This window comes from Colobus angolensis, unplaced genomic scaffold (genome assembly GCF_000951035.1).
Source record: "Colobus angolensis palliatus isolate OR3802 unplaced genomic scaffold, Cang.pa_1.0 Scaffold38, whole genome shotgun sequence".
NCBI classification, from domain to species: domain Eukaryota; kingdom Metazoa; phylum Chordata; class Mammalia; order Primates; family Cercopithecidae; genus Colobus; species Colobus angolensis.
This window is the reverse complement of record NW_012117154.1, coordinates 2852013-2872469: the sequence shown is the minus strand read 5'-3', so window position 1 is coordinate 2872469 and position 20457 is coordinate 2852013. Positions and strand designations below refer to the sequence as shown.

The following is a 20457-nucleotide window of genomic DNA, read 5'->3' as shown; positions in this document are numbered from 1 at the left end:
ATTTGCTGTACTAACATTAATTTTTGGATATCTTTTTTCTTAGGGTTCAGATGATTGTTTGGTAAAGATTTGGTCAACACATAATGGCCGCTTGTTATCTACATTAAGAGGTCATTCTGCAGAAATTTCAGATATGGCAGTAAACTATGAGAATACAATGATTGCCGCGGGGAGCTGTGATAAAATTATTAGAGTGTGGTGCTTGAGAACTTGTGCCCCGGTTGCTGTGCTCCAAGGACATACAGGATCAATTACATCTTTACAGGTAAACTTTTAGCTTAGTGGGCACATTCCTATATATATTTTCACCTTTTTCTTTAAAACAGTTTCTTTAGAATTGAGAAGTAGTAAGATGTGTATTAGTAACTATATATTTTAAGTAAGAAATGATAATTCATCCTTCCACAAATCATGGAAGGCTGATGAAATGAAGATCTAATGCATATTTACATGAAGGCTTATTGATATTTTGGGGTTTATGGTTGAACTGGATGACTGTCAGTTGCAAACTGGTGATAGATTGTTTTTCAACTTTAAAACTTGTGGATTTTGCTAAGGTGGTTTTTTGTTTTTTGTTTTTTTTTTGACTGAGTCTTGCTCTATTGCCCAGGCTGGAGTGCAGTGGCGCGATCTCAGCTCGCTGCAACCTCTGCCTCCCGGGTTCAAGCGATTCTTGTGCCTCAGCCTCTCAAGTAGCTAGGATTACAGGTGTCTACCACCATGCCTGGCTAATTTTTGTATTTTTAGTAGAGACGGGGTTTCACCATGTTGGGCAGGCTGGTCTCAAACTCCTGACCTCAAGTGACCTGCCTGGCTTGGCCTCTCTAAATGCTGGGATGACAGGCGGGAGCCACTGCGCCCAGCCGCTTGGTTGGTTTAATATGCCTAAATATTTAAAGTTTTTTTTTCCACGATAAGCAGAGGATAATTTTGAACCTATACAGAGGAGACAGAATAGTATAAACTCCTATGTATCTGTCAACCCATGGCCAGTTCTTTCCTAACTGCTTCATCTTGTACCTAAAGCAAATCCTAGATTTTATATCATTTCTTCTGCAAATATTTCATTCTGTGTTTCTAAAAGATAAGGATTCCCTTCCCCCCCTTTTTTCATAGCAAGTGTTATGGGAGGAAAAGATTCCTTTTTAAAACAACTACAGGCCGGGCGTGGTGGCTCACGCCTGTAAGCCCAGCACTTTGGGAGGCCGAGACGGGCGGATCATGAGGTTAGGAGATCGAGACCATCCTGACTAACATGGTGAAACCCTGTCTCTACTAAAAATACAAAAATTAGCCGGGCGCAGTGGCGGCGCCTGTAGTCCCAGCTACTCGGGAGGCTGAGGCAGGAGAATGGCGGGAACCCGGGAGGTGGAGCTTGCAGTGAGTGGAGATCGCGCCACCGCACTCCAGCCTGGGCAACAGAGCGAGACTCCGTCTCAAAAAAAAAAAAAAAACAACTACAACACTATTATCACACTGTTTATTGATGTTCAAGTTTCCAGTTGTCTCGTAAGTGGTGTTTTGTTTAGGTTGTTTGAATCAGGAGCAAAACAAAGCCTGCATGTTACAATTGGTTGCTATAGACTAAAAGAAACTTAAAATACAAATTTCACCTACCTATGCAGTTAAAAAAAATGATCTTGCAGTTTCTTTGTTGAAGGACCTGGGTTATCTGTAGTTTCCCCCACAGTTTGGATGTTGCAAATTGTATCGTATTGGAGTAGTTTAATATGTTCCTCTGTATTTCTATTAAGTTGGTTATTGTATTGGTTCTCTTTAATGTGCATGAGAATCACCTGGAGGGCTTGAATAAAACATTGTTAGGCACTACCCCCAAAGTTTCTGATTCAAAACGTCTGGGGTGGGGGTATGAGAATTTCATCACTGATAGAAAATTGATCACATTGAGGTGTAAGTTCTTCCATCAGAAGGCACAAAATGTCTTGTGTTTTTCTGTATTCCTCACTGATGATCGTTGCCTTACATCCATTAGTTGTTAGGGACAGAGTATGTTGCTCTTAGTAGTGCAAGGTTCTTGGTTCTCAGTGTAACAGAAATTAATAGGAGGCTGGGCAGACTTCCCAGACAAGATTTATTAAGACTTATGCTGAGATTTATTAAGACTTGTGCCTAGCAGTGGCACATGCCTGTAATCCCAGCACTTTAGGGAGGCTGAGGTGGGAGGATCACTTGAGCTCATAGGTTTGAGACCTGGCCTGGGCAACATAGCGAGACACCACCCCCAACCCCAGAAATAGTTTGGCAAGGGGGCACACGCCTGTAGTCTCAGTACCCTGAGGTTGAGGGAGGATTGCTTGAGCCAGGAGGTTGAGGCTGCAGTGAGCCATGATCGCACCAGTGCATTCCAGCCTGGGTGACAAAGTGAGACTGTCTCAAAAAAAAAAGAGAGACTTATGCCTGAAACATTGGGAATAGGTGAGACAGTGAAGGAAGAAGGGTCCTCTGGCTGGCTCCCCAGGGAAATGCCTTGCCGTGTCTTAAGGAGGGTGATGTGCAAAACTCATGAGGTAGGTGAACGTTATTACATGTGTGGGGTGGAGCGCAGGGTGTGCAGATGCACTAAAGAATCATGCTAACACATATGTCGCATGATGAGAGGGGGAGATAAGCCCCTCTGGGTGAAGGTTTTAGTATTACAGTGAGGCTCAGGGTTAGGATTGGTCCTTCTCCTGGCCTTGTGCACATATGGGCAATAGAGTTAACTCTCCTGAGTAGGATTCATGGAGGAATGCTGCTTGTTTTATTTTTTTTAGACAGCTTACAACGTCTGGTCAGTGAGTATGGGCCAGTGGGGATGGTGCTAAAATGTCTGGTGGTTAGTGGTCACGTATGGAGAAACATGTTAGTCGGGGTGGGCCAAGTCCTGTCCCTACTACACTGTTTCAGTGCTTTTCTATCATTTTTTGAAACGTATGTTTGGTTAGGCTGAAGTAAATTGTTAGATGATTTATAAGGCTTTTATTTTGTTTTGATTTATAAGACTTTTAAAGGCACATTGGTGTCTCTCATTAGAATTTGGTTAAAACTGGTGGTGGTTCAATTTTTTTATGCACATTCACCTAGGCTATATATTAGTGGTCACTTAAATGGATTTGGTGTGAACTTTTGTGATAAAAGGCAACTTTTGTTCTCTTCTAGTTAATATTCTCAAAAGAGAATGAGTAGCTATTATGGGATGAAGATAGTTATAATTGAGATAGTGGTTTTTGTTTTTTGTGTTTTTTTTGGCCCAGGCAGAGTGCCGTGGTGTGATCATGGCTCATTGTAACCTCAGCCTGGGGTCAAGGTCTGCCCATCTCAACCTCTCAAGTAGCTAGGACCACAGGTGTGTGCTACCAACCCCAGCTGTTTACATTTTTTATAGGGATGGAATCTAGCCATGGTGTCCAGGCTGTCCTTGCATTCCTAGGATCAAGCAGTCGTTTTTCCTCCACCTCCCAAAATGCTGGAATTACAAGCCTGAGCCACCGTGCCTTGCTGAGATAGTGTTTTATTTTGGAAGTTTAAGCAAGACTTTTGGTTTGTCTACATGTAGTTAAGAAGTATATTGTTTTCTGAAGTTTGAAAATCAAATTCTTGCTAGGTTTCACAGTTAACATTTTATAGTTTGATATGAATGTATTGACAATATAGCAGCAAATAAGAACATTTATACTTTGAGAGGGTGCCTGTCTTAAAATCATCTTGAAATTCTTTGAAAGTGGAGTTCTGGTCTTCCCTGAAATGATTCTTCTTGTAGTGGGGGCTCACATGCGTTTATTGCTTACTGAATATATCTGAACAATCTACTTGGTTAGTAGTACTTTTTTTTTTTTTTTGAGATGAAGTCTCACTCTGTTGCCCAGGCTGGAGTGCAGTGGCACGGTCTCAGCTCACTGCAACCTCTGCCTCATGGGTTCAAGTGTTTCTTCTGCCTCGGCCTCCTGAGTAACTGGGACTACAGGCACGTGCCACCATGCCTGGCTAATTTTTTGTATTTTTAGTAGAGACGAGGTTTCACCGTGTTAGCCAGGATGGTCTCAATCTCCTGACCTCCTGATCCACCCGCCTTGACCTCCCAAAGTGCTGGGATTACAGGCGTGAGCTACAACACCCAACCTCAGTGGGTGATTTTAACAGCATCTGAACACAACTGATGAAACTGAAGAGAGAATTAGTGAAGTGGAATTGAGGTCAGAAGAAAATAAATAGAACCAAATACGATGAGTAATCATTGCAGCCTTAGGGAAAATTAGAGGAGTAGTAAGAAGACTGATTGCTAGCTTCTCAATAGAAATAATGGAAGTTGATAGACAAGTAATATTTTTAAATTGCTAATAGAAAATGCCAGTCAATAATTCTGAGCCTATTAAAATACATCATTGAGGAATGAAAGTATATTAAGTGCATGTTTAGACAAGCTGAGAATTTCTTAGCAATGGAACAACATTAAAGGGAATTCTAAATAATATTCTTTTTCTCTTTTTTGAGATGGAGTCTTGCTCTGTTGCCCAGGCTGGAGTGCAGTGGCGTGATCTCAGCTCACTGCAAGCTCTGCCTCCCAGGTTCACGCCATTCTCCTGCCTTAGCCTCCAAAGTAGCTGGGACTACAGGCACCCGCCACCACGCCCGGCTAATTTTTTGTATTTTTTAGTAGAGATAGGGTTTCATTGTGTCAGCCAGGATGGTCTGTATCTCCTGATCTTGTGATCCACCTGCCTTGGCCTCCCAGAGTGCTGGGATTACAGGCATGAGCCACTGCGCCAGCCCTAAATAATATTCTTTAGGCGAGGATGTGATCCCAGGTGGAAACTTGGAGATGCAAGAAGCAATGAAGAGTTAAGAAAAAAAAAAAAGTGAATGTGTGGGTAAATGGAAATAAACATTGGCTGTATGCGATAAGTGAATTCTGGGCTTCAAAATACGTATGGAATTAAAGAATGTATAGTGTGTATATCAGGAGGAGGTAACTTCAATATTCTAAGATCTTTGCATTGTTCAAGAAGTGGAAAATAAAAAAATACAAATTTACATTAGACTTTAGATGAAGATGCATTTTGAAATCTCTAGAATAACAGCCAAAAGTATGGCAAGAGATTGTATAACTACTAGACTTAATAGAGGTGGGGAGATATGTACTAATAAAAAAAGTGAAACAATAAAGGAGAAAAAAACAGTACTAAGATGATACTGGGATAGTAAATGTCAATATAAACGTAATTATATTACTTGAAATACATTAAATGGGCTAAAGCAAGTCTCAACTGAAATAATTGTAAGTGTATTCTCTGACAACAATGTAATTAAACAAGAAATTACTAACAGCCAGAATTAATAACAGATACTCCTCACTTTTTGTAAACTTTATGTATAGTTGACCCTCGAACAATATGGGTTTGAATTGCATGGGTCGACATATATAGATTTTCTTCCACCTCTGTCACCCCTGAGATGGCAAGACCAACTCCTCTTATTCCTCCTCCTCCTCTTCAGCCTATTCCACATGAAGATAATGAGGATGAAGACCTTTAAGATGATCACTTCTACTTAATAGTAAATATATTTTCTCTTCCTTATGATTTTCTTGATAACATTTTCTTTTTTCTAATTTACTTTATTATTAGAATACGTTACATAAAACATAAACAAAAATATGTGTTAATTGACTGTTCATGCAATTGGTAAGACTTTATTAGTAGTTAAGTTTTTTGGGAGTCAAAAGTTACATGTGGATTTTCAGCTGCCTGGGAGGGGGTTGATACCCTAACCCCTGCGTTGTTCAAGGGTCAACTATACTTTTAAATAATCCATACGTCAAAGGAAAAAAAAAATCACAATAGACATTTAAGAATATTTCGAACCGATTAATAATGAAAACTTTACAAATGAAAACATTACATATGAAAACCTGAGGGAGGTGCTCTTTGGGAGTCAGCCTTGAGGGCGGTGCCCAGTGATTCTTGCCTCCTGGCACTCAGGCCACTGTAGTCTCCTTGCTGAATAGGGTTGACTGGTGAACTTAAAAGATAATGAGAAAATGGCATAGTGTGACTTTCAGTGTTTCTGAAGTTACACTACACCATAATAAGATAGCTTTTGTCTTGTTCTCTTTAATCACTGCTCTTGAGGGAAGCCAATTGTTAGGTAGATTGCATACTCAAACTGCCCTATGGAAGGGTCTTCATGGTAGTAACTGATGTCTTCTGCTGTAGTCATGTGAGTAAGCCATCTTGGAAGCAGATCCCCGTATTCCCAGTTAAGCCTTTATGTGACTGTGGCTCAGGTTGACATCTTGACTGCATCTTGCAGCCTCAGGACACTGAGCCAGACCTATCTAGCTAAGCTGCTGTTGAATTCTCGGCCCATAGAGACTATGGGATAATGAATATTTATTGTTGTCCAGTGCAGCTAAAAATTTTGGGTTAAGTTGTTTCATAACAGTATATCATTCTCCGCTGAAGTTGTGCTGAAGGGGAAATTTACACCCGATTGATGTATTAAAAAGAAGCTGAAATTCAATGATCAACTATATTTCTCAAGAAGTTAGGAGAACAACAAACAAGAAGAAAGAAATTTTGAAGTACAGAAATTAAAGATAGAAAAAATGTGCATAATAGTAGCAAGGATCAGCAAAGCCAGAAGTTCTTTGAAAGGCTAAAAATACTGGTGAAAGGTTGTTCAGGCAACAAAAAAGAAACTTGACAAATAACCACTATCAGATTTGAAAAAGGTATCACTAATATCCTTCAGATAATAAAAAGAGGATATTTTAAACAGCTTTATAAAGGAAAATTGGAGGTAAATACAGAGAAAACACCAAGACATAAAAAGAAAATCTGAATTGACTTGTAGCTATGAAATGCGTTGTATCTGTAGTTAAACATTTTCTCTACCTACTTACTATTTAGGTAAAAAATGTTTGGCCCTAATCTCCTGAGGAAGCAATCAGACAAATCCAAATTGAGAAACTGTGAAACAAATCTCTTATTCCTCAAAAGTTTGGTTTCAAGAAAGACAGAAAGATGGAGAACTTTTTTATAAGGAACCTCAGGAAAGGGGACAAATGTTAATATATAAGCCTTGATTTGGGTTCTGGATTTAGGAGAGAAAAAAGCTGTAAAGGATGCTTGAGAAATTTGGGAAATTTGAATATGGATTATATAATGTTTTATCAGTGTTAAGTTTTTAAAGTATTGATAACCATGTTATAGTTACGTAGGAGAACGTCATTGTTAGGCGATACACACTAAGGATTTTAGGGCTGAAGTAATGTCTGCAAGGTAGATTTGGATGGTTCATGTCAGTATGATATCTACTTCAAGAAGCAAGTGTTGCAAACTGTTAGCCGTTGGTGAATCTTGATGACCAGTGTATGGGTGCTCATCGTACTATTACGACTTTTATCGAGATTAAAAATATTACAAAATTAAATATTTGCAGAAAATGAACACCATGCTATTACTACAACTGTTCATTTTTTTTAGTATTGCTAGGCAAGAAAGAACAAAAATGGGCTGGGCGCAGTGGCTCACGCCTGTAATCCCAGCACTTTGGGAGGCTGAGGTGGGCGGATCACGAGGTCAGGAGTTTGAGACCAGCCTGACCAACATAGTGAAACCCCATGTGTACTAAAAATACAAAAAATTAGCTGGGCATGGTGGCGGACACCTGTAATCCCAGCTACTTGGGAGGCTGAGGCAGGAGAAGTGCTTGAAGCTGGGAGGCGGAGGTTGCAGTGAGCCGAGATCGTGCCACCGCACTCCCCACCAGGCGACAGTGCGAGACTTCATCTCAAAAAAAAAAAAAAAAAAATGTACAAATACTGGAAATAAAAAATTTTTATTTTCCAGTAGTTTGGTTGCCTACTTAAAATCCTAGAGAATTGAAAAATGCCTTGACAGGTTGCAGTGTATCTTGTGAAGTAATAGCTATTGAACTTAGGTAGTGATGATGGCTGCACAGCATTGTGCATGCACTAAATGCCACTGAATTGTTGACTTTAAAATGGTTCATATGGTGTGTTTTATGTTACGTGAATTTTACCCCCCCCAGGATGCATGAGTGAGCGTACAGGGAAAGATTTTCATTTTAACAGTTAACAGGACAGCTAACTACCTTTGACGAATACATTTTTTTTTTTTTTTTTTTTTTAAAGACAGAGTCTTACTCTGTCACTCAGGCTGGAGTGCAGTGGTGCGATCTTGGCTTACTGCAACCTCTGTCGACTGGGCTCAAGTGATGCTTCCCCCTCACCCTCCTGAGTAGCTGGGAGTAGCTGGGACTACAGGTGCGTGCCACCACTCCTGGCTAAGTTTTTTTGTGTATGCTTTTTGGGTGGAGATGGGGTTTTGCCATGTTGCCCAAACTGGTCGAACTCCTGAGCTCAAGGAGTCCTCCCGCCTTGGCCTCCCAAAGTGCTAGGATTATAGGTGTGAACCACCACACCCAGCCTACATTCTTTTTAAATTTTTTATTTTTAGTTGACCTGTAATAATTATAGAAAGACATTACAGTGTGATGTTTCAGTGCATATATGCATTGTATAAGGATCAAATGAGGGTAATTATATCCATCACTTTAAGTATTTATCATTTACTTGTTGTGGTAATATTCAAAGTCTTCTAGCTATCTTGAAATGTCTGTCACATTGTTATTTGCTGTACTCACCTTGCTGTGTAATAGAACACCAGAACTTATCCTTCCTGTCTGATTGTAACTTAATACCCATTGAAACAACTTCTCATGGTCCCCTTCTTCCTCCATACTCCCCAGCCATAGGTAACACTGTTCTGTTCTCTGCTTCTGTGAAATCAACTTCTAAAATTCAATAGTGAGATTACACAGTGTTTGCCTTTCTGTGCCCTGCTATTTCACTTAACATAATGGCCTTTAGGTTCATCCATATTACCACAAATGACAGAGGAGTATTCTGTTTATAATGTTCCATTGTTTGTGTGTGTATACACAGACACACTGCGTTTTCTTTGTCCATTCATCTGTAGATGGATGTTTAGGTTGATTCATATCTTGACTATTGTGAATGGCACTGCAGTAAGCATGGGAGTGCAGGTATCTCTTCCGTATACTGATTTCATTTCCCTTCGGATATATACCCAAAAGCATAGGCAACAAAAGCAAAAACAGACAAATGGAATTATATCAAACTACAAAGCTGCTGTACAGCAAAGGAAACAATCAGTATAGATCAAAGAGACAACCTGAAGAATGGGAGAAAGTACTTGTAAAATCTGTGCATCTGACAAAGGGTTAATAATATCCAGAACACAGAAGGAACTCAACTCAATAGAAAAAAATTCAATTAAAAAATGGGCAAAAGACCTGAACAGATATTTCTAAAAAGAAAACATACAAATGGCCAACAGATATATGAAAATATGCTTAACATCACTAATTATCAAATCAAAAGCCCAGTGAGATCCTCCCTCACCCCAGAATGGCTGTTCTCAAAAAGACAAAGGATAACAAATGTTGGGAAGGATGTGGAGAAAGGGGAACTCTTATGCACTTTTGGTGAGAATGTAAATTAGTACAGCTATTATGGGAAGCAGTATGGAGGTTCTCCCACCTTCCCCAGAGGCAGGTTCTCTCTCTTGCCCAGGCTGGAGTGCAGTGGTGTAATCATAGCTCGCTTGTCCTCAAACTTGTGGGCTCAAGTCATCCTCCTGCCTCAGCCTTCTGAGTAGCTGAGACTATAGGTGTGTGCCACCTTACCTAGTTAGTTCTTGATTTTTTGTAGAGACAGTGTCTTGCTATGTTTCACAAGCTGGTCTTGAACTTCTGGCCTCAAGCAATCCTCCTGTATTGGCCTCCCAAAGCACTGGGGTTTATAGGCATGAGCCACCATGCCCGGCCGGAGGTTCTTCACAAAAAAATGATTGGCTGTATATCCAAAGAAAATAAATAATACGTTGTTTCACAGCAAAAGAGAGGATCAGCCAGGCACGGTGGCTCATGCCTGTAATCCCAGCACTTTGGGAGGCCGAGGCAGGCGGATCATGAGGTCAGGAGATCGAGACCGTCCTGGCTAACACGGTGAAACCCCGTATCTACTAAAAAATACAAAAATTAGCTGGGCGTGGGGGGTGGGTGCCTGTAGTCCCAGCTACTGGGGAGGCTGAGGCAGGAGAATGGCGTGAACCTGGGAGGTGGAGTTAGCAGTGAGCGGATATCACGCCACTGCACTCCAACCTGGGTGAGAGAGCGAGGCTCCGTCTCAAAAAAAAAAAAAAAAAGATCAGCATATATTAAAGAGTCCTTATTTTATCGCCTAACAAGTTGTCAAAGTAGACGTTCTTAAGCTCATGAGCATGAGGTACAGACTAGGTAGTCACTCCAAATGTGTAGATTTCAAGCATACTTTGGACTTTGGAAGTAGACACATGAGGTCTACTAAAAATCCTAAAATCCTAAGGCCAAAGAGGACTTTGAGAAATCATAGTTCGTACTGTTTCCTTTATGCAGGATTTAGCTAATGCATCTTAGAAAAAAGACTATTTTTAATATCCAGAAATACATATTATAGTCATTGACAACTGGCCTTGAGGGGGGGCATAATAAAACATGGTTGTATGTCAGTAATACTGCAGTTGATGAAATGCTGCTATTTAGAAACAGTAAAAGGAAGGCTCCTGAGGTTAAAAATACCTGTTGGATACTAAAGAAAAACAAAACGAAACAAAACAAATCACAACTCTTAAAACTTCAAGCTTAGAGGCTTCATTAGTGAATTCTGTTAAAACTTGTTAGAACTGCTGAGAGCTTAGTGTGATGGTTAGCTATATATAGGACCCATGTCTTAAAACCAGAACTTTATTGTACACTATTAATAAACAAGTAATAAATACAATGGAAGAAGAATTAATTCATAATAGTAACAAAACCCCTCAAACACAGGAATAAATTTAACGGGAAATGTGAAATATGTTTATGAAGAAAGATCTTAAAAATACTGGAATCATGGTGGGGAAGGAGACAGTCTAAATAAGTGAAAATGCCTCTACCATGTTCGTGAATCAGAAGATTCAGTATTGTAAAGATGTCAGATCTTTCCTGATTATGCTACAAAATCAACATATTTACACTTGAAATTCCAGTGATTTTGTTTTTATGGAACTAAGCCAGCCAGTCAGGCTCATTTAGAAGAGAAAAATAAGCACGGACAGCAAAAGAAGAGCAAAGAATTGTTTAGCCATGCTGGAGATATAAAAATGTTTTAGAGGTGTTAAAACAGTACAGTATCAGTCCATGAATAGACAAAGATATAAGTGGGACAGAAGTAGCCACAAATTGCTTGTATGTCTGGGAATTTGATTTAGAACAGGTGACTTAAAAATATTCTTCCATGGACAGTTAGGTTTAGAATTCCTTTTTTTTTTGAGACGGAGTTTCGCTCTTGTTGCCCAGGCTGGAGTACAGTGGTGCGATCTCAGCTCACTGTAATCTCTGCCTTCTGGGTTCAAGCAATTCTCCTGCTTTAGCCTCCTGAGTAACTGGGATTACAAGTGCCCACCACCACGCCTGGCTAATTTTTTGTATTTTTAGTAGAGGCAGGGTTTCATCATTTTGGCCAGGCTGGTCTTGAACTCCTGACCTCAGGTGATCCACCTGCCTTGGCCTTCCAAAGTGCTGCGATTACAGGCGTGAGCCATGAGCTACCATGCCTAGCCTCTAGAATTCTTAAAGTACTCTGTGCAGGGTTGCGAGTTTTACTCTGATGGTTTACTTAAAAAAATATTTTTTTGTTCAATTAGCAATTCAGTGTGGAAGGTGTTTTAATTTTTTTAAAGTGAAAGCAAGTTTATTAAAGCAAAGGAATAAAAGAATCTTCTATTTTAATTAACAAAAATATCCAACTACTAATATAACTTGAATTATATTACTTTTTCTCATTACTTTTAATGAGATAGCCTGCAAAGCTCAATGTTAGGCCACATTCTGGAACATATCTACTTAGATATAAACAATCACTTTGAACATTTAAAAAAAAAATCATTTCTTCTTACTTTACTTTCTGTTAATGGCACTATTAGTCTTTGTTTTCTCAGCTCTTTCTTTGTCTTGAATGTTTCGTGAGTTAGCAAGTTTGTTTGCCTTTTGAGACAGAATCTCACTCTGTTGCCCAGGTTGAAGTGCAGTGATGTGATCTCGACTCTGCAACCTCAGCCTCCTGGGACTACAAGCATGTGTCGCCATGCCTGGCTAATTTTTTATTTTATATATATCTATGCATAAGTATATGTATATGTGTATATATACACATGTACATACATATATGTAGAAGTATATATGTTTATACACATGTGTATATCTGTCTACATATGTGTATACATGTACGTATACATACGTGTATATACAGGTGACTTAAAAATACTCTTCCTGGCCGGGTGCAGTGGCTCACGCCTGTAATCCCAGCACTTTGGGAGGCTGAGGCGGGCAGATCGTGAGGTCAGGTGATCGAGACCATCCTGGCTAACATGGTGAAACCCCGTCTCTACTAAAAATACAAAATATTTAGCTGAGCGTGGTGGTGGGCTCCTGTAGTCCCAGCTACTCAGGAGGCTAAGGCAGGAGAATGGCGTGAACCTGGGAGGTGGAGCTTGCAGGCTTGCAGTGAGCCGAGATTGCACCATTGCACTGCAGCCTGGGTGACAGAGCGAGACTGTGTCTCAGGAAAAAAAAAAAAAAGACTCTTCCATGGACAGTTAGGTTTAGAATTCCTTTTTTTTGATACGTATATGTACATAATACGTATACATATGTGTATATACACGTGTGTATACGTATACACGTATATGTAGACTGTGTATATATGTATGTGTATGTATATACGTGTATGCGTATATGTCTACATATATACACGTGTATACATACATATACATATATACACAGTCTACATATATACACAGCACACACACGTATACATAATATATATACACATTTTTTTGGTAGGTAGAGGGGTCTTGCTATGTTGTCCAGGCTGGAGTGCAGTGGTGCCATCTCAACTTGCTGTAACATTCACCGCCTGGGTTCAAGTGATTCTCCTGCCTCAACCTCCTGAGTAGCTGGGATTACAGGCGCTGCCATCACGCCCACCTACTTTTTGTGTTATGGGCATCCACCACCACACCTAGCTAATTTTTGTATTTTTAGTAGAGATGGTGTTTTACCATGTTGGCCAGGCTGGCCTCAAACTCCTGACCTCAAACTCCTGACCTGAAGTGATCTGCCTGCCTTGGCTTCCCATAGCACTGGGATCACAGCTGTGAGTCACCATGCCTGGACAATTTTGTATTTTTTTTGTAGAGACAGGGATTCGCCATGTCACCTAGGCTGGTCTTAAACTCTTGAACTCAAGCAATTCTCACTCCTCTGCCCCTTCAAAGTGTTGGGATTGCAGGCGTGAGCCATGGCACCCGGGCGACTCGGCAAGTTTTGATGCTCCTCTCTTTTTGCCTTTCCTGTCCATTCTAGGGGGAGAAGGGTGGAGCTGTATTCCAGTTAAGTGTCTTCTTAGATTAACTGGGTTCCCTCTTGGCTTTTTATTACATCTTACCTCTTCTCTTTCAGTCAATATTATATATTGTTGTAAGACAAATCTTTTGGCTGCTTTTGGTGTTTTTACTTGAAAAGTACAGTTACCCTTTAAACTGCTTTGATTACATCCAGACTCTTTACCCATTTACCCCATTGCCCCATGACTTTGAGAAATGAACACTTTGTTCATATAGATCTTTGTTTCTATCATATACCATATTCCTCCTCACTTTTGAACCTGTGCTGATATTATTCCTTTGCTTAGTGTGTGTTTGTTTTCCTTGCATTTTCCTACTATTTAATCCTTCGTAGACGTCTCTGGCTGGTTGATCTTCCTTTCTCTAGCTTGCTTGTTTAGCACTTTTGGTATTTTATTAAGTACAGATGTTAGCCTTATTCTGAAGTGGCACTGCAGTATAGTTCTTGTGTTTTCATATTTTATGGTTTTGTTTTTAAAATATTTAAATCATTGATCCATTTGGAATGTATCCTCATGTACAGTCTGAAGAATGGATTTAGTTTTTTTCCAGATTGCTGCACAGTTGTAACACCATTTATGCAGTGATCCATTGTTCGCTCAACAGATTTGAGATAATACCTTAATTCTACTTAAGTTTTACATTAGGGTCCATTTTTCCCCCCATTTTTCCTTCCAGTTTTTCAGTCAGCTTTCCTGGTTGAATAGGGTCTAGTTTTGGACTTTATTTTTTCAGTTGGTCATTCTGTCAGTGTACACCGTTATGTCTGATCGTTTTAATTATTGAGGCTCTGTGATATGCTTTAATATCTGATAGGACTAGATCTTCACCTTGTTAAAAGTTTTTCTGGCTAATCTTGTTTATTCTGAAAATAGGCTTATTGAGATCGTATTACATATAAATGAATGTGGAGAGGTTATGGTTTTTTTCACTACAGTAGTATTACCTATATTTTGGATTTGTGTTTTATTTCCTTAAAGTGTCAATTGAAGGCCGGGCGCGGTGGCTCAAGCCTGTAATCCCAGCACTTTGGGAGGCCGAGACGGGCGGATCACGAGGTCAGGAGATCGAGACCATCCTGGCTAACACGGTGAAACCCCGTCTCTACTAAAAAATACAAAAAACTAGCTGGGTGAGTTGGCAGGCGCCTGTAGTCCCAGCTACTCGGGAGGCTGAGGCAGGAGAATGGCGTGAACCTGGGAGGCGGAGCTTGCAGTGAGCTGAGGTCTGGCCACTGCACTCCAGCCCGGGCGACAGAGTGAGACTCCGTCTCAAAAAAAAAAAAAAAAGTGTCAATTGAAGTTAACTTTGCAAGAGTATTAAACTGTAAGTTAAGTAGAAGTTCTGGAAACTGAATTGTATGTTTTACTTTTTAGTTTAGCCCAATGGCCAAAGGCTCTCAAAGATACATGGTTTCCACTGGTGCTGATGGGACAGTTTGCTTTTGGCAATGGGATTTAGAATCCTTGAAATTTAGGTAAGTGGCTTTAATTATGTAACAGGTTTTCTTCTTTAATGTAGTTACAGTTTAGTCTAATGAAATGAAGTTTGATTATTAAGAGATTATGTATTATGGTTGCTTTTCTTACCTTTGAACTTCATTTTTATTATATATAGCATATGTGCCATATTGACTCTTTCCTGTTTATAATTATTTAGATTACTGGATTTGTAAAAGAAGCATAGCTTTTCTATCTTAGCACATTTTTGTAAAGACAAAGTAAGGCATTTAAAAAAATAGGTGTATAATTGGAAATTCAGGCGGGAACATTTGAGAGTCATAAGGCCTGTGTTGTATACTTCTGCTGTCTAATGCAGTAGTCACTAGCCACATATGATCATTGAGCACTTTAAATGTGGTTAGTGCAATTGAGGAACTGAATTGATAATTTAAATTTTAAACTTATAATTGATCAGTGTGTTAGAAATTTTTCTTTTTCCTTTTTTTTTTCTTCTTTTTTTTTGTTTTTTGAGACGGAGTCTCGCTCTGTCGCCCAGGCTGGAGTGCGATGGCACGATCTTGGCTCACTGCAACCTCTGCCTCCTGGGTTCGGGTGATTCTCCTGTCTCAGCCTCCGAAGTAGCTGGGATTACAGGCGCCCGCCAGCAGGCCCAGCTCATTTTTTTGTATTTTTAGTAGAGACAGAGTTTCACCAGGCTGGCCAGGCTAGTCTCAAACTCCTGACCTCAGGTGATCCACCCGCCTTGGGCTCCCAAAGTACTGCAATCACAGGCGTGAACTATCACGCCTAGTCTATTAGAAAATTATTAAGTGTGTCTTGAATAACTTGAATATGTGAAATTTTCAACAAATTTTGGGAAATCCAAATATAGATAAAATATTTTTGTGAAAAAATGAGTTGTCAAATTGAGATGTATTTTGAGTCTCAAATACACACTGGAAAATTTCTAAGAGTTAATATGAAAGAATGTGAAAGAGTCTTGTAATTTTATTAATTTGGATTATATGTTGATATTTTGGGTGTATTAGGTTAAAGGAAATATGATTAATTTGATCTTTTTATATTTTGTAAAAATACACGGAAATATGTGGAAATATTTGGTATACAATAAGGTATTGTAGAAATAAGATTGTAGCTGGGTGTTGTGCGTCTGTGGTTCCCAGCCACTAGGGAGGCTGAGGCTGGAGGGTCCCTTGAGCCCAAGAGTTTGTGTCTAGTCTGGGCAACATGGCGAGACCCTGTCTCTTAAAAAATTATAATATTTAAATATGCTAGATTAAAACCAATATTTTAAACTGTGTTAATGTGGTAAAATAATCTGTCTTAAAGCAGCATCTTCTTCTTTTAAAGCCCACGTCCCCTGAAGTTCACTGAAAAGCCTAGGCCAGGCGTTCAAATGCTTTGTTCTTCTTTTAGTGTTGGTAAGAACTTCTTCACATTTTTTCTTAGGTTTTTTTTTTTTTTTTAACATTTATTAAATGACCACTTTATTGCTAAGAACTTTTATTAGATACGTGGTAAATGACTTCTGATGTTTATTTTGTTAGGTTCAATTTATGATGTTCATTTTGTTAGCCTTGTTCTTCCAGTCCTCTATTCTGCCTTTGTCTGATTTCTGGTAGAAATCAGTGATATAAGAGATGTCTGGTAAAAGAGAGGCTTGAGGTGTCCACACAAGTGATTCATATGCCTGTCCTATGTGTATGATAATCTAAACTTGTGATTTTCTTCGAATAGGCTAAACTGTGTATGTTTGATAGTTTAAATTTATTTCCCACACATATCTTGGTGAAATTATTATTTTTCATTTTTTGTACAGTGAACTTGTGTGGTAACTTTTTTCTTTTTTAGGATAGGTCAAAGACTTTTCCCTCATAAAATCTGAAAACTTGAACAAGCTAGGGTTAGGTATGTAAAATTGTTTAGAAAGCAGAACTTCTTTTCTTAAAATATTTTTACAGCACTGATGCTTTTTTTTTTTTTTTTTTTTTGAGACGGAGTCTCGCTCTGTCACCCAGGCTGGAGTGCTGTGGCCAGATCTCAGCTCACTGCAAGCTCCGCCTCCCGGGTTCAGGCCATTCTCCTGCCTCAGCCTCCCGGGTAGCTGGGACTACGGGCGCCGCCACCTCGCCCGGCTGGTTTTTTTTTTGTAGTTTTTAGTAGAGACAGGGTTTCACCGTGTTAGCCAGGATGGTCTCAATCTCCTGACCTCGTGATCCGCCCGTCTCAGCCTCCCAAAGTGCTGGGATTACAGGCTTGAGCCACCGCGCCCGGCCAGAGCACTGATGCTTAATTGGCATTATATTGCCACCCTTAATATTACAGATGGGGAGGCCAGACACAGGGACTCAATGCTTGTAATCCCAGTCCTTTGGGAGGCTGAGATGGGAGGATTGCTTCAGCCCAGGAATTTGAACCCAGCCCTGGCAACACAGTGAGAACCCATCTCTAAGAAAAAAAACAAAAACAAAAACAAATGACCTGGGCATGGTGCACACACCTGTAGTCCCAGCTACTCAGGAGACTAGGTGGGAGTATTGCTTGGTTCCAGGAGGTTGAGGCTGCAGTGAGCCATCATCGCACTACTGCACTCTAGCCTGGGCGACAGACTGAGACCGTGTTCCCAGCCCCACCAGCTGGCTCACACCTGTAATCCCAACACTTTGGGAGGCTGAGGCGGGTGGATCACCTGAGGTCAGGAGTTTGAGACCATCCTGACCGACATGGTGAGACCCCATCTCTACTAAAAATACAAAAAATTAACTGGGCGTGTTGGCGTGCACCTGTAGTCCCAGCTACTTAGCAGGCTGAGGTAGTAGAATTACTTGAACCCGGGAGGTGGAGGTTTGTTGCAGTGAGCTGAGATCACACCGTTGAGCTCCAGCCTGGGCGACAGAGCAAGACTGTCTCAAAAAAAAAAAAAAAGCAAAAAAAAAGCAAGAGGAGATTGTGAATGTTTCCAGATTGATTGAATTAATTTTGTTTTGTAAAGCTACAAATACAGTTTTATAAGCTCTATATTGTGAGTTAGAAAATGCAACTGTTGAGATACACTTAGTTTTAGAGTAAATTTTTTTTTATATTTTAATATAGAAATTTGATTTGTTCAGGTATTTGTTATAAACTGGATGTTTAAACTTTACCATTTTTATTTCAGGTGGTATGTTTTTAGCCACAGGTAGTACTGATCATGTAATCAGAATGTATTTTTTGGGTTTTGAAGCACCCGAAAAAATCGCAGAACTTGAAAGCCACACTGTAAGCATCCACGTTTTAAAATCCTTTAGATTGTTAATACTATTCCTCTTATTGCTAAGGGGCATTGCTGTTGGCTCTACTTTTATTTTTAATTTTTTCTTCTGTTGAACAAATGAACTATCATTTATAACTTTTTGGTGGTATTAGGTTTTAAAATATTAAATCATAGTTGCATTTCTGAGATAAGTCATTGCTTGTGAATGTTATCTTTTAAATTTTTGAATTATATTTGACAGTTAAAATATTGTTAAAGAGATGTTTGTATATTTATAAAAATGAAAATGTCTAGGTACAATGTAGTTTTTGTTAATTCTATTCTAATTTTAATTTAAGCATACAAGGAATTATATTGAAAGGGAGGTGTGTCATTGGTAACTCAGATTAGCTCTTGAGAGGCCTGATATTTTACAGTGGTTATTTTAGCTTTATGTTCAAAATCTTGATTATGACAGTTGATCTGGGTGGGTTAGTTTTAAGTGGGCCTATTTATCTAACCAAGCCCATGAAATAAGAATGTGGTTTTATCAATGTATAGTAAGATAGAAAACTGTCAGTGTTCTGAAGTACTGGTCAGCGTAAGGTCATCTTTTGTTTGAAGCTTTTGGGAGAAAGCCAGTCCACATCCAAAGGTTATTTGATAAATATAGATTTAAATAACTTAAAACAACAATTTTTGTGTATAATTGAAAATGCCTTGTTTTTAGCTACTTTAAAGCCAATATTTTGAGCACTTTACACACATTTCACTTCCATATAAGTAATTTTAAACAGTTGTAATTATAAATAATGCTGTAAGTTTAGAAGCAAGGCTTTTTTTCCTGTTAGATGTGACTTTCTTTGAAATGAAAGCTGTATTTTAGTAGTCTTGTTAGGTTTGTAGTTAGTCTTCACTTAAAATTATAAAACATGTTGAATGATGGGGCTAAGCAACACAGGTACATATTTTGCTTGTTAAAGCAAATAGGCTTCTAGCATAAAACTTCATTTTTTCAAATTTGCAAACCATGTAGATGATCATTTTTGTATTTGTCCTTTTCCCTCCTTTAGGATAAAGTAGATAGTATCCAATTTTGTAACAATGGTGATCGGTAAGTGTGTGTTTGTATATGTGTGTGTGTGTTATTAGGCAAATTACAATGTGCTACATATTAGTGTAGCTAACCTGTCATTTTGTATATATTTTTTCCCTTTATATTATGATTTTTTATTTTGTTTTTTCGAGACGGAGTTTCAGTCTCGTTGCCCGGGCTGGAGTGCAATGGCATGATCTCAGCTCACCGCAACTTCTGCCACCCGGGTTCAAGTTATTCTTCTGCTTCAGCCTCCTGAGTAGCTGGGATTACAGGTGCCCGCCACCATGCCTGGCTAACTTTGTATTTTTAGTAGAGACGGGGTTTCTCCATGTTGGTCAGGCTGGTCTCGAACTCCCGACTTCAGGTGATCTGCCCGCCTCGGCCTTCCAAAGTGCTGGGATTACAGGCGTGAGCCACCACGCTCAGCCATTATTTTTTATTTTTAGTTGACTAATAATTGTCTATGTTTATGGAGTAACTACACTGTGGTGTTTTAATGTATGTTTACATTGTGGGATGATTAAATCAAGCCAATAAACATCTCTGCCACTTCACATACTTAGCATTTTTCTGTAGTCAGAACATCTGAAATCTCAGAAATTTTGAAATGATATATAATTAGCTGGAGTCACTTGTCACTTTGTATATTGCAGATATTTATTAGTAAATATATTAATTGAATGAAAAGTGTCTAGGGTAGGGGTTGGGGGGAGAAACACATGAAATGTAAGTTTTTAGAATTGTAGTTTCTGCCAGCTTCTAGTGACCAAAAGTAGTTTTTCTTTGGCTGGATGTCTGATTTACTGAAAAAATAACGTGTAAGGATCATGAAATTTCTTGTTTGGGTAGTTAAAAAAACTTTTCTAAGAAACCACTGTGATTATATCCTGCAAAGAAATTATTACTTAAATCGTATCCTCCTTCTTTGCCTCCATTGTGTGTCAGGTACCTTTGCTAAACTGTAATTGTTGAGAACTGAATTTGTTAATAGATTGATTTATTTTTACACAGTGTTCAACATGAATTAATAAATAAGGTGTTTAAAATGTAGCCATTGCTCTTATTTTCCTATTCTTCAAAACTTTTTTCTGTTTTTTTTTTCTTCTTGGCATTTTTTTTTTTTTTTTTTTT

The 20457-nt window shown here is 39.1% G+C and overlaps 1 protein-coding gene across 1 annotated transcript in view; it reads left to right on the top strand.

Annotated features, from left to right (window-relative positions):
• The window catches only part of BRWD1 (bromodomain and WD repeat domain containing 1), a 134191-nt gene that overhangs the window by 17633 nt on the left and 96101 nt on the right, over nt 1–20457 (top strand). The window contains exons 7-11 of the mRNA XM_011954216.1: nt 44–265; nt 14909–15009; nt 16346–16416; nt 18153–18253; nt 19301–19341. Of these exons, the coding sequence (XP_011809606.1) occupies nt 44–265; nt 14909–15009; nt 16346–16416; nt 18153–18253; nt 19301–19341 (536 nt within the window). The remainder of the gene's footprint in view (nt 1–43; nt 266–14908; nt 15010–16345; nt 16417–18152; nt 18254–19300; nt 19342–20457) is intronic.